Source organism: Saimiri boliviensis, chromosome 11 (genome assembly GCF_048565385.1).
Source record: "Saimiri boliviensis isolate mSaiBol1 chromosome 11, mSaiBol1.pri, whole genome shotgun sequence".
In the NCBI taxonomy this organism is placed as follows: Eukaryota; Metazoa; Chordata; class Mammalia; order Primates; family Cebidae; genus Saimiri; species Saimiri boliviensis.
In genome coordinates, this window is record NC_133459.1 from 38,010,880 (window position 1) to 38,025,712 (window position 14,833).

A 14,833-nucleotide genomic window follows, 5' to 3' on the forward strand; every position below is an offset into this window, starting at 1 on the left:
TAATTTTAAGTTTTTAGTTATGAAAATCTCAAATACTCAGAAAAGTATATAACAGATCCTTATGTGTGTAGTTGCCTTCAGAAATTAACAGGTGTTAATTTTGTTATATTTGCTTCAGGGTTTTTTGTCTCTCTTCCTCTTTAAAGAAATAAAACATCTCAGATACATCCAACTTTCTTGCCCTCTCTGCTCCCCAGGTAAATATTATCCTGAAGTCAATGTTTATCATTCCCATACATGCTTTTGTACATTTACAGCAGATGAAGTATTCATAAACAATATGTATACTGTTGTTTGTATGTCTTTATATTTGACACACATAGTATCTTTGGTATTTCTCTTTTTCCTAAACTTTTTTTTTGAAGTTTATCTGTGTTAATAGGAGACCTGATTTCTTCATTTTAACTAGTTTAATGTAATGTAAGTGGTGACCCTTGAAGCTGTGTAATAAACCTATTATTTGCAATGTATTATTTAGTTGTATGAATAAAACATTCATTGCTACAGCAAACATCTGTGTATATACATCCTTGTGCATATAGCAAAGAGGGTTTTGGGATTGATATCTGGACTGGAATTGCTGGGTTGTATACTGTCCTTCAGTTTGCCTATATTTTGCCAAATTCCTCTCAAAAGTACTGTATGCCTTACAATATTGTATTGGATAACATTTACTATTGTTTGACATATTACATGTTTACTTGTTTATTTGCTGCCTGGATGTCTGCATTAGTATGTAAACTTAACAATGGCAGGGATTTTGTCTCTTTTGTTCTTTTCTTTGCCTGGCATAGAATAGGCAGCCACTAAACATTTATTAAGTGAGTGGGTTATTTCATAAATTTGATCTTCTCAAAGCTTTGGCATAGGTAGACCAAACAAATAGGCTGGAATGTCTGTTTTCTTGTGCCCATTTCTCAGATAAGGAAACTGAAACACAGAGACCAGCTGACTCTTTTGGGTTATACACCCAGATAGGATTTCTTGTCTTTTGGCTTTGTCCAAGCTTTTTTTTTTTTTTTTTTTTTTTTTTTTTTTTAAAAGATGGGGTTTCACCCTGATGGCCAGGCTGGTCTTGAACTCCTGACTTCAGGTGTTCCACCCACCTTGGCCTCCCAAAGTGTTAGGATTACAGGTGTGAGCCACCGTGCCCAGCCTTGTCCAAGCTTGCTTTAAGGTATGTGTTAGGATTTATAGTTCTTCTAAAAGATAGTATAAGCTCTTTATAGTCAGAATGTGACAAAACAAGTTTTCCAACCCTCAAATGTTTGTTAAATACTAGTGTATGCCTAGCATTTTGAAATTTTCAAAAAACAGGGAGGTCTTAGCTGGCTAGACTTGAGGTTTACATTTTTGTGTACTTTATGGTACTTGGTGCTTGGCATATAGATGAGGCCCCATTTGTGTTTGTGGAATGAATGAATGAATGAGTTCTTTTGCTTTAGAGTCTTTCACTCTGACTGTCTCTTTGGGAGACCTATGGGCAGTAAACAGTTATCTAGGAGAAAGGATAAAGAATGTATAGGCCTTCAAAGTGTGCTTTCCCAGAAGGCAGGCAGGTCTTATGTTAAGAGACCAGCTTAGATGAGAAAAGGTCTAGGGGAACGTTCTTGTAATCAGAGTTAACTTAGTTGAAAATATATCTAATACACCTACTGAAAACTATACTTTAGCCTATCTTAAATGTACTCTGAATACATATTAGCTTGCCATTGAGCATTTGGCCAAAATCATGTAACACAAAGCCTATTTGATAATAAAGTGTTGACTAGCTCGTGTAATTTATTGAATGCTGTACTGAAAGTGAAAAACAGAATGGTTGTATGAGTATTTGAAATACAGTTTCTACTGAATGCATATAGATTTCCCACTATCGGAAAGTCAAGAAATAAGTTGGACCATTTTAAGTCAGGGACTAACCATATCTTAGAATTCCCCCAGGCGTCTAGGGGTGTCTCAGAACTTTTAGCTCCAGTAATAAATAGGAAGAAGAGAAATTTACTGTAGATCAAGTACTGAGCCAAGTATTTTATGGACATTATCTCATTAACCTTATCTACAATCCCATTAAGTAGGTGGTAATATGCACATTTTACAAGTAAGGAAACTGACCCATCTAATAAACTAGTTAAGTTACTTAGCTTATAAGTTAACAGAGCTGGGAAGTTGAACCTAGGTCCACCTTACTGAAATCTCTGCTCCTTTTCGTAGACCAGGTTTTCCCTGGAGCAGAAGGAAATGAAGGCCTGATTTGTCTGACATATGCAGAAATTTAAAAAAGAGAATGAGCTTACAGAATTAAATTTGCTGATTCTGTTGGGCTTCTCAGGGAAACTCTACAGCAGTAGTAGTCATATTAAGCAGCCCTCTCCTTGCCCATGGGTTGATCAGTTTCAGGATTTTGGTTTGCTTGCATGTCATTTATAAAATTCAAGCTCAGGCCTTGGGTTATGCAATTTAAAATTTCCATCGTTCCATGTTTCTTCATTGGAGGAGTGAAGGCTTGGTATCTGCCTAGAAAACTTCATATTGTAATGTCAGATTATCTGCTAATTAAATGATTTACAGTAGCCTGAGTTTCTCTTCCATGCTATCTACTTATTTCTTGCTATAGTTTGTGATGGCCATAAGGTGGTGCTGCAGCTTTGCAATCAGCCTTAAGGGTAAGGCTCAGGGGATGAACACCTACTGTAGTTGTGAGGCACATGGGGCATCAGTAGGGTCTTAGAAGGGCTTGTGTAAAAGCTGATACTTTAGGGCTTCTTGTTGCTTTCCTTTTGTGATCTTCCCTTTTCTTTTAGGTCTCCAGGAAAGGTAGTTAAGGCTATACTAGTGTTAGTCTTTATGACTTGCATGGAGCCAAGCAGGCTGTTTCTCTCTGCTGTGTGGCATGGATCCTTTTGGTGCAGAATAAATAACTGCAATAGGAAAGAAACACATATAATTTTCCCCCCATTCGCAGCCCTTTGGGTTGTAGTCTTTCCTCATATAGCAGACACTATACTAAAAAAATTGGGGTGGAGGAATCTTCATTGATATCACAAGGTGATTTTTGAATATAACTTTTACAATCTGAAATTTAGATTTCCTGCCCTACTGCAATTGGAATAAAAACCACCTGAGCCTCCTTTTAGCAGCTTCTTCTCTTACTCCCACATGGCAACAAGTGTTAGCTCTTTGAGCTCTTGGTCTATGCAGAGTCTAGTTGCCAATTCAGTGGGGGAACTTCTTATTTTATAAAACTGGCAACTGAGTACAGACTTCCACTCCTGCAGTAGTTAGAAGATAATAGTTGGGGTTGAAATTAAAAGTCTTAAAATTTGCAGAGGTTCATGTTCTGGCTTTGCCACTTACTAGTTGTGTAACCTTGGGCTATTAATCAACTTTCTTTCTTTTTTTGAGATGGAGTCTCGCCCTGTTGCCCAGGCTGGAATGTAGTGGTGCAATCTCAGCTCACTGCAACCTCTGCCTTCCAGGTTCAAACGATTTTCCTGTCTCAGCCTCCTGAGTAGCTGGGATTATAGTCGTGCGCCACCACACCTGGCTAATTTTTGTATCTTTAGTAGAGACAGAGTTTTCACCATGTTAGCCAGGCCGGTCTTGAACTCCTAACCTCTTGATCCACTCACCTTGGCCTCCCAAAGTACCGAGATTACAGGTGTGAGCTACCGCACCTGGCCTTATTAATCAACTTTTTTTTTTTTTTTTTTTTTTTTTTTGAGATGGAGTTTCGCTCTTGTTACCCAGGCTGGAGTGCAATGGCGCGATCTCGGCTCACCGCAACCTCCGCCTCCCAGGTTCAGGCAATTCTCCTGCCTCAGCCTCCTGAGTAGCTGGGATTACAGGCACGTGCCACCATGCCCAGCTAATTTTTTGTATTTTTAGTAGAGACGGGGTTTCACCATGTTGACCAGGATGGTCTCGATCTCTCGACCTCGTGATCCACCCGCCTCGGCCTCCCAGTGCTGGGATTACAGGCTTGAGCCACCGCGCCCGGCCTAATCAACTTTCTTAAACTTCAGTTTCTTTTTTCTTTTTTGGAGACAGAGTCTCATGCTGTTGCCCAGGCTTGAGTGCAGTTGCATGATCTTGGTTCACTGCAACCTCTACCTCCTGGATTCAAGCAATTCTCTTGCCTCAGCCTCCCAAGTAGCTAGGACTAAAGGCGTACGCCACAGCACCCAGCTAATATTTTTTATTTTAGTAGAGACCGAGTTTCACCATGTTTCCCAGGCTGGTCTCGAACTCTTGAGCTCAGGGAATCCACCCGCCTTGGCCTCTTAGAGTGCTAGGATTATAGGCATGAGCCACTGCACCTGGCTAAACCTCAGTTTCTTTACCCATAAAATATAAAATAATAGTTTTGACCTGATATAGTGACTGTAAGAATTAAATAAGAGAATCCATGTAAATAGCTTTACACAGTGCTTGGCCCACAGCAAGTGCAAAAAAATATATTAGATATTAGCAGTGACAGTATTAATAACTGCTGTTGAACATTTATGTCAAATATTGTTCATCAGAGACCCTGTTTGTCTGTTGTATTTAGAAGTGATATTCTTTTTACCAAGGATTTCTATACTCAAAACTAACTTCCAGATTTTTCCTGTCTGTGTCATTGGCTGGCAGAATTAACAGATCTTTCTTTTCTTTTATAGGGAAAAGGAGGGAAATAAATGCTCCAGAAGGCTAGATCTTTAAAGTCTGTGTTGCATTTCTTAACTGTAAGAAGGCAGCTCTGGTCTCTTCAGGTTATAATTTGATTAAAATAATTATTGTCTTCTGTCCTGAAAAAATTCAGGATATGTGTATATTCTTGATATTTTATTTTGGGCATCTTGGTGTGACACTTAAAATCTATTTCATTTTGTAGTTTGGGAGCCATAATTGCAGCTTCACCAGCCCTAGTTCTTCCTGGCCCTTCCTTTCCCTTCCCTTGCTGGTTGGTACCAGCCGAGCTGGTTTGCTTTTTCCCTCTTTGATACTATTCTCCTCCTCCTTCCACGTTACCTTCTGCTACAGCCTCTCTTCTTTTTCCCTCCCTTTTCCATTTACTCTTACATTTTCCCTCCTCCTCCTGGCCCTCCCTAGTTTCTCCCCGCCCCTGGTTTCTAGCTCCTTTTTGCTTTCTGTTTGTGTTACTGAGGGCAGTGCTCCAATTACCTCATATTTGGAGAGAGGAAGCTGCAGCCAATCCGGTTTCTGTCTGCTTTTAGGTCAAGTGATTTCTGAACTGCAGTGAGATGCTTTGAATTTGTCTTGTTGCAGCTCTGAGCCTGTAAGATGGCTGTCTGAATCGGCAGCGGCTGGAAGAGACAGAGAAAGGCGGGGAGGGAGAGAGAAAGAATTGGAGGGATTGCTGGCATAGTGCATGTTTTTAAATGTGCATCAAATCCAATGAAGCCAAGGTTGGGATTCCTGTGGGATCCCAGGATTGGCTTAGCTGTGTTTTTGCCGAGATTAGGAGAGGAAGGAAATGGGAAATTCACTGGGCTGTTTTAAGGAGCCGAAAGAGTCAATAGCTATTCCTGAGAAGGCTCCCATATCTCCTAAGAAAAGGGTTCGGTTCAAAAGGAAGTGGAGAGGGAAGAAAATTCCTACTCCAGAGGCATCTCACCAGGAAGAAACCTCGGAAGGAACTGGAATCATTGAAGAAACTGAAACCCTAACGAAGTTAACAGTGAGTCTCCAAAAGGAGGACGGAGTGGGAGGGTTAGAGCATACCTCCCCAGATATTTTGCTGCCTGGGGACTCAGCCCCCAACTCACGGGCAATCGATCAGGGGATGATAGTACAGGTAAAGGAGAGATTCCAAGGGGAGGTCCAGACTGCCCACCTTTTGCTGGAGAACGAGTCTTCAGTTGCTGGAGGGGTCTGGGATTCCTTGGAAGAGGGGATGACTGTCATTGCTCACCTGCTTGATAACCCAGCAGAAAGGAACTGCGAGAAGTCAGTGAGCCAACTGGTGGAATTTCCGAGGACAGCATCCTGCAGCAGCAGGGCTGTGCTGCTGCCTTTGCAAGGAGAGACTGCAGTGGAGAAAGGAAATACTCAGCTTGGGTTTTGGAGCTGTGCTTTGCCTAGGACAGACTACCTCACGGATACAGGAAATCAAGAACAATTTTCAGAGGGCTGGAGTGCAGAGAGAGGAACCAAGAGTATTTCAGGTGCCCCTCAGACAGGTTCCTGGATTGCAGAATGTTCTGTTTCTTCATCACCACTGGACCAGTCTGGGGGCCAAAGATGCACGGAGCCTGCCCATGTAGGTCGAGTGCCCCCCCAGGATTCCAGACTACCTACTTCTCAGAGTGATTTATCTGTCAGTGGTGTGACTGTGAGCATTTTGCCCTCCTCCTCTGGCTATGGCAGTGATGGGCCACACGTACACGAGATCCAGCCTAAAGATACAGAACCTGAAAAGAGCTCTACTTCCTTCTCAGAAGAGGATGGTACTCTTTCTCTGGAGGCAAGCCACACCCCATCATGGGGTCTGGAAGAGGTAGGTGGGCATGTTCAAGGGATAATCAAACTGCTGTTTGGATTCTTGGCCCTCAAATGTATTAAAGCTGAGTGTGGTGAGCACTGAGGATGTTGGTATTTCTCAAACTCACCCCCATGTGAGTTAGTGTCTGCTGGAGCTCAGCAAGCAGAATCTATTTTAGGTCTGCCCCTTGATGCTTGAAACCAAGACTTGTCTCTGGGGAGTCCTTGATTCTGGGTAGCCAAGCAGCATAATTGCTTGATCTGTCTGGTGGGATTATCTCTCAAGGTACAATGTTAGATAGTACTTACTCTCAGGCAGGTCTGTTTACCAGCATCCCTGCTACAAGTTGTAGTGTAGCACAAGGGATGATGGGGAGGGGCCTGAGTCTCTGGAATGAATCTCTGGAATGATTGTGGTAGGGGTGAGGTAGCTATTGTCATACTTGCTCTTCCCCACATCTAGTAGGAGCAATGTTCTTATTAGAGCTGATGCAATCCTATCTCTGTGGGGAAATTTTTGATGGCAACACTCATATAGTATTTGTATAAGTGGAGAGGGCTCATCCTTCTTTGGTTCCTAATTCCAGGATTAGAGGAGAGGAACACAGAGTTATCTGGAGATTAGTTGGGGGGAGGGTAGGTTAGGGCAGTTTGAAGGTTTAAGGCTAGAAAAGTTTGTTTTGTGATTGGATTTGTTTAGGGCTTTAACATGTTTTTATTTTGGGGAACATACTGAGAATATATTCCTCAAAATAAAAATATTTTTTATTTTGGTGGTGATGAGGGTGGTAGTGGTGCTGCTGGTGGTGGTGGTGATGGCTGTTGCTGTGAATATTTTTAAAGGTTAAGGAACAAGTGAGAATTCAGAGATCTGAACACCGAGATAAGGACTCAGCAAGACCATGGGTAGCACAGCATCTGGCATGTAGGTCTGTGATTGTGTAGGTGATCAAAGTTATAATTCGCCAGTGGCTAAAGAAGTTGTACTGGCATGTTGGCCTCTGCAGCAGAAGAATTAAAGACTTCTGCCTCAAAGTGCAAGAGGTAGAAGATGAGGTAGGGCACTTTCCTTGCCTAGATGTGGGCTGCTGATTCTGTACAGGAGCCCTGATGTTTGCAGAGCAAGGGATATGATCCACCTACTGGTGCCCTGCTATCACTAGCAATGTGAGGCTGAGGAAAGATAAAAATTTTAAGCTAATCTCTGCTTAAAATTTCCTCTTTAGGGATAGATTTCCCCCACAGACAGCCCCATCTTAGTGCTCTGTTATTAGAGTTTGGAGACTCCCAACAGTTTGAAGAAAAAATGGCCATTGAAAAATGTCTATTATATGAATGGGCAAGAGGTTTCTTGGGCCTCATATAAAAATGGATCTGTGGGGAGGGGGAGTGTGATAATTGTGTTATGGTAGGAAGAAAGGCAATGAAACTACTGGGATGGGGTGCATGAGTGTGTTAAACTGTTCTCGCATCACTATAAAGAAACATCTGAGACTAGGTAATTTACAAAGTAAAGAGGTTTACTTGGCATACGGTTCTGAAGGGAAGCATGACGTTGGCATCTACTTGGCTTCCTGAGAGGCTTCAGGAAACTTACAATCTCAGGAACAAGAGGTTGCAGGTGGAAGATGCCACACACTTTTAAATGACCAGATGTTATGAGAACCCACTTACCTTCACGAGAATAGCACCAAGGGGATCGTGCTAAACCATTCATGAGAAATCCACTTTAATGATTCATGATCTAGTCATCCCCTACCAGGCCCCATCTCCAATTTTAGGAATTACAATTCAGCATGAGATTTGGTAGGGACATAGATTGAAACCATACCAATGAGTATTTGTGCTTCATCAGATTTTTTTTAAAATGTCAAAGTCAACTTTCATCTTGTAAAAGCTGGAACAGATATAGAGTAGTTGGGGTAAAACAAACTGTGGAACTGATTGTTCTTTAGTACAAGTGGCATTAAAATTGAAATTGTGTAGTCATCATAACGCTATAGGACACATACTTGTAACTGAGTGTGAGATTTTCAGAAACTTGGCATGTAAAGTTTTAGGAACTCCTAGTAAAATCAATCCTAGATAATAGACCATAGATAGCAATGGCACCTTTGTTTGGGCTGGATGTCCATACTGGCAAGGGAATGTTCTGCGTGAGTCTGTGAGGAGTCTTAAAAGATTGGTAGGAGAAACCTTTGGACCATGATCTGTAGTGTGACCATACTGACAGCAGTGTGATTCTTTTGCATTCACAATGAGTCAAATTGGTATTTGACATTTTCTGGGTAGCCAACCTCTACATCTATTCCTTCTACCTTTTCCCTGCAGACAGAGTCATACTATTTACATATAGCTAAGGCTGAAAAACTAAGTGACCAAGTCTCAGCTCAGACACCTGGCATGTTTCCAGGTTTTGTGTCCATCGTGTGATATAGGGACCATGAACTCACCATCTTACATGACAGATAAGAAGTAACTTCTCAGGATAAGTAGGCCATTTCTTCAGAATCGAAGTCCTTAAGGCCAAGAGGCTACGACTCTCACTAGTCTCTGAAGGAACTAGTCCTGAGGGTGCTGCTCCCCTCCCTAACAGACTGTTCACAGGCTTGAGGACAGTAGCAGCCAAAGAGACAGAGAGGGTAATACATAATAAAACTGATATGCAGGGCAAGAGCATCTCTGCTGAGAGTGGGAGCGCTGGGAGGGCACAGGTCAGAAGAGCAGCTGCTGCTGTTCACACACCAGCTTCTGTCTAAACAGGAGACGGCTGGCAGTCCAATTGAGTTGTTTTTTGCTTGCTTTTTTGGTGCTTGTTTTTAATATGTCAGAGTATTAACTATCCTCAGAAAATCATTCGAGTTCCAGCCACATTCTGTCTTCTGTTCATTAGTCCAGGACTTGTTGATGGTAGTGAAACCAGGCTATGGATAGACATAAACTTCACAGTGGGTTTTGTTGCTTTTCAGGATAGAGAAAAATGGAAACAGTTTCTGCTTCTTGCTAGTGTAGGGTTTAGATAATAGAATATATTAGATAATAGATAATAGAATATCTGCTTTTCTATTCACCTAGTATAGTTAATACTTCTTTGTCAAGAAATAGTTAACACAGAAGCAAGATGACAAGGGTCAGCTGACAAGTATGTTTTCAGAATGATAAGTAGCCTAGGATTTGGAGCTGGATGGGAACAGGCTAATAGCAATTGCACTTTGCTGTCAAACAAAGGTCTTCTCTGGCCATTTCTTCTCTCAGGATTCCCTATTCCCAGCTGCTTTCAATATCCATTAATACCTGGCTTATTTGAACAAGGAACATTTTTGAAAATCCCTTCCCTCTCATCTTGGCTTCTGCTGCCAATCTCCTGCCACACGGTTAGCAAATCTCATTTAATGAAGAATTTTTCCTCTATATCAATGTCCTTGCCACAAACCCTTAGAGTCCCTCCAATTTTAGGTGAATAGTCAGGTAACACTGGGGGCTAGAAATGATAAGAAAGAGGTTGGTTGGTGTATTATCTTCTGGTCCCAGCCTTTTCAGTTTACAGGTTTCCTTCTCCCAGTTGTCCTTTTTAATTATAGGGAGAGTTGTTTTACTAATACTGGGTTTGTACTGTATGAAGAAAGCAAAATTAACCAGATGACACTACTGGGGGAATGCAGAAGGCAAAGTATAGTTAGAGCTTTGTTTAAGAGAGGATTTTGTTTCTTTTTTTTTTTTTTTTTTTGGAGACAGAGTCTCACTCTGTCCCCCAGACTGGAGTGCAGTGGTACAATCGTGGCCCACTGCAACCTCCACCTCCCGGGTTCAAGCAATGCTTCTGGTGTAGCTGGGACTACAGGTGCCCACCACCACGCCAGATTAATTTTTGTATTTTTTTAAGCAGAGATGGGGTTTCACCATGTTGGCCAGGCTGTCTTGACCTCCTGACCTTGTGATCCGCCTCCCATCAGCCTCTCAAAGTGCTGAGATTATAGTCATGAGCCACCACACCAGCCAGGATTTTGTTTCTTTTTCAAACAGTTTTACTTAATTTAAAATGTTACTAAAGAATCATTATTTTTTAGGTGTAACAATAGCATTGCGATTATGTTTTTAAAAAGGCCTTTTAGCTGGACGTGGTGGCTCATGCCTGTAATCAATCCCAGCACTTTGGGAGGCCGAGGTGGGTGGATCATGAGGTCAGGAGTTTGAAACTACTCTGGCCAATATGGTTAAACCTCATCTCTACTAAAAATATAAAAATTAGCCAGGCATGGTGGTACACACCTGTAGTCCCAGCCACTGGGGAGGCTGAGGCAGGAGAATCACTTGAACCCGGGAGGCGGAGGTTGCAGTGAGCTGAAATCATGCCACTGAGTCCAGCCAGCCTGGGCAATAGAGCGAGACTCTGTCTCAAAAAAAAAAAAAAAAGAAAGAAAGAAAGGCTGGGCCAGGTGGCTCACCCCTATAATCCCAGCACTTTGGGAGGCTGAGGTGGGTTAATCATGAGATCAGGAGATCAAGACTATCCTGACTATCATGGTGAAACCCCGTCTCTACCAAAAATACCAAAAAAATCAAGCCACTGAGTCCAGCCTGGGCAATAGAAGGAGACTCCATCTCCGAAAACAAACAAACAAACAAACAAAAACAACAACAAAAAAAAAACATTTTAGAGATACATACTGAAATGTTTTTAGAGAAAAATATGAGATTTACTTCATCATAATGAAGGAAGAGTGAAGTGGGTGGAGTGTAGATGAAACAAGATTAGCTATGAGTTGATAATGGTTGAAACTGGGTGATGGGTACCTAGGAGCTCATTATTCTAGTCTGTCTCCTTTTGTATATATTTGAAAATTTCCATTCCAAATAGGAAGTTAAGAAAAACATTGTATAAAAATAAAATATGAAAGTTAACAAAAATAAAATTGTATAAGATAAAATGGAAAGTTAGGCAAAATAAGTTGTATAAAAATGTGATAATACTGGTAAAATTATTATATAACGCATATACAGTTGGCTCTCTGCATTGTGCGTTTCATGTCTGTGAATTTAACCCGTAATGGATGGAAAAATATTCTGAAAAAAAATTATATCTGTAATGAACATGTACAGGCTCTTTTTTGTCATTATTCCCTAAACAAGATAACAACTGTTTACTGGCGTTTACATTATATTAGGAATTATAAGTGAACTAGGGATGATTTTAGGTATCTGGGAGGATGTATATAGGTTGTATGTGAATACTACACCATTTTGTATCTGGGCCTTGAGCATTCCTGGATTTCAGTATCCAAGGGATGTCCTAGAACCAATTCTCCATGGATGACTGTACTGAAAAGGGATTACTGTCCTATAGGTGAAGTGATTAAGAGCATGGTGCCACATTGGCTGGGTGTGAATCCCAGTTCCACCACTTGCTAGCAGTGTAACTTGGAACAGGTTACTTAACTTCTCTGTGCCACAATTTCCTTATTTGTAAGTTGAAGATAAGAATAGTATCTCCTTGCCAGGCACTGTATCTCCTTGCCAGGCACTGTGGCTCACACCTGTAATCCCAGCTCTTAGGGAGGCAGAGGCAGGTGGATAGCTTGAGCCCTGGAGTTCAAGACCTGCCAGGGTGGTATATCAAGACCCTGTTCTTCACAGAAAGGAAAAAACACAAAAGACAAAGAAAGAAAGAAAGAAAAGAATAGTATATACTTGGTAGGGTTATGAGAATAATAGGAATTAATACAAGTAATCACAATAAATGCTAGTTAATATTATTACTTAAAAGAACAAGAAAATGAATAAGAAAAAAACAAACACCCTCGTAGAAAAATAGGGGAAAGCCCAGGAATAAGTAATTCACAAAAAAAGGAAACCCAAATACCTAATATACAAAAGAAGACACATTTTTACTAATAAGGATATAAAGATCAAACAACAAGAAGATATCATTTTTTTTTTTTTTTAAAGAGATGAGGTCTCAGCTATATTGCCCAGGCTAGAGAGCAGTGGCCATTCACAGGCACCATCATTGCACACTGTAGCCTTGAGCTCTTGGACTCAATCTTGTAGCTGGGACTACAAGCATACCACCATGCTCAACTAAGATACCATTTTATACCTATCAGATTGACAGAAAATAAAACTCTGAAAATACCAAATGTAGGCGAGGGTGTAAAGTGATGGGAAAACCTCTTATGGCATGTGGGTGGAAGTATAATTTGGTACTGTTCTTTAGAGAGGAGTTTGACAATATTTTGTAGAGTTGAAAAATGCCCGTATTCTATGACCTAGGGTTTCCATTCTAATTATGTTCCCTAGTGAGATCTCTAGGACTCTGAATATGAAAACTGAAAGGAACACTCCCTGACCTTTACCTAACTCTCAAATTGGTAATAAACACCTTCTTTCTCTCTCTATTCCTCACCAACACAGCTGCCATTAGATCCCACTAGCTGGGCATTTGTAGAACTACTGCATTGTGTCTTCGTCTGCTGTTTTTTTTGTTTTGTTTTGTTTTGTTTTTAAGAAAGGATCTTGCTCTGACTCCCAGTCTGGAGAACAGTGGTGCAATCATAGCTCACTGCAGCCTTGACATCCCGGGCTTAAACAATCCTCCCACCTCAACTTGCCAAGTAACTGGGACTACAGAAGAGTACTACCACACCCAGCTAATTTTTTAATTTTTTTGTAGAGACAGGGTCTCACTGTTTCCCAGGCTTGTTTTGAATTCCTAGCCTCAAGTGATTCTCTTGCCTAGGCCTCCCAAAGTGGTGGGATTACAGGAGTGAGCTACCACACTCAGCCCTCCTTTGCTTCTTCAAAGTTTTCAAGGTCTGATGCTTCATCTGTAGTAGGGGAGGAAGTCAGCTAGAAACTTGAGGACAGAATAATCAAGTACCTACTTGCTCAGAACAACTCATCCACTGAGAGACTTAAAAGTCCAAACTCCTCAGCTGGATATTCCAGTTCCTTTGTAATCTATCTTTATCTTTTCTCCTATAGGTTCCTAGTTTGAACTCTCATTTTAACAGGTCAGCCCCTTAACTACTATTTTTGTTTCACGTTATCTCAGTTTCTTGTGTAAACTTTGTTTACATCCAGTTTCTACCTGGAATTCTTCTTTTCTTCCTGTCTATTCTGTAATTCTCTTCAAAAATGAGTTTAAATTATACTTCTGGAGATCTTTTTGATCACTCCAGCCCACAGTAATTTTCCATTCTACTGAGATTCTATATTGGATATTACTATAATTATTGCTGGTTTTTTGTGTTAAATTTGTTTAACTCTCATGTGACCTACCATAGATACAAGGTGAGATTTTTTTCCTCCAAAAATTAGCCTTCAGAAAAGAAAGATTGTCTTTATATTTTACTTCTTATAAAGCATTTCTTGTTATTAGGCTCCCAGGGAGCTTATAGTCAGTTCATAAGAAAGGATTAATAAATCTTGTCACCATCTGCTAGTTCACTCAGTAATCATTTTTTGTAGAGATCAGCTGACATAATTGATTAAACAAAAGAGAGAAACCAAAAATCTAAGAAAGTTTTAGTTATTGTTGCTGGGGATATAATCTCCTAATTGGAAGTGTTGAAAGTTTACTGTATACAAGCCTTAACATCAAAAAAAATTTTTTTAATCACTCACATTGCATATGAAACACACACACACACACACCTTATAGGGATCATAAATAAACATAGTAGAATAAATGGAAAAAAAACTCCCGAATTCAGAGTTATGCAACTGGATTCTTGTGGTTTGAAATGAAATACACAGAGACAATGTAGACTCAGAAAAGTGCTGTTGTTAACTTTAAGATCTTAAAAAGAAAATATTTTCTAGAAAATTCACTCAAAAAGTAGCTTTGTTGAAGGAAAAGACATTGATGTTAAAGATGCATGTGAAATTTGAATAATGTGGTTTTTTGAAATTATAAAGGCAGAAAATACATTAATACTAAATGCATTAAATATACTGCTTAATTTTAAATATGTGTATATGTATAAATAAATTTCTAAAAGTTTGTATGTTCAGGAGGACCACAGAGCTTCCCTTCTTGTACTCCTGTTTTACTTTCACACATCTGTTGTCATCTGGGAAAATATTTGGGATAATCATATGTTAGTTATGGCATGTCTCAACTTAGTTCTTGGAGGGCAAGCATGTCTTCTTTTTTTGTTTTCCACTTTTTTACCTGACCAGCTTACTTTTTAAAACTCAGCACAGATGTTCTTGTTGCTGAGCAATCCCTTGGCATTGCTAGTTTCGATTACTTGCTTACCTCTATCACAACATTGTTCTCTTTGTATAATAGTCTCCCTGATTAAATTGCTTGCACTTGAGGCCTGAGGCTGTGTTTTTATTTTGAGTT

At 40.4% G+C, this 14,833-nt stretch overlaps 1 protein-coding gene across 23 annotated transcripts in view; it reads left to right on the forward strand.

Moving 5' to 3' along the window:
- LOC101042315 (microtubule actin crosslinking factor 1) overlaps positions 1–14,833 on the forward strand; it is a 393,287-nt gene that overhangs the window by 162,028 nt on the left and 216,426 nt on the right. For 4 of the 23 annotated variants that reach the window (XM_074380560.1, XM_074380562.1, XM_074380569.1 and 1 more), the window contains exon 1: positions 3,965–6,499. The exons of 9 other annotated variants lie outside the window; for them this stretch is intronic. In XM_074380560.1, coding sequence (XP_074236661.1) covers positions 5,477–6,499 — 1,023 coding nt within the window. In that variant the 5' untranslated portion in view covers positions 3,965–5,476. Of the gene's footprint in view, positions 1–3,964; positions 6,500–14,833 lie in introns of those variants that run through there. 10 more of the 23 variants (XM_074380566.1, XM_074380564.1, XM_074380565.1 and 7 more) reach the window with 5 other exon arrangements.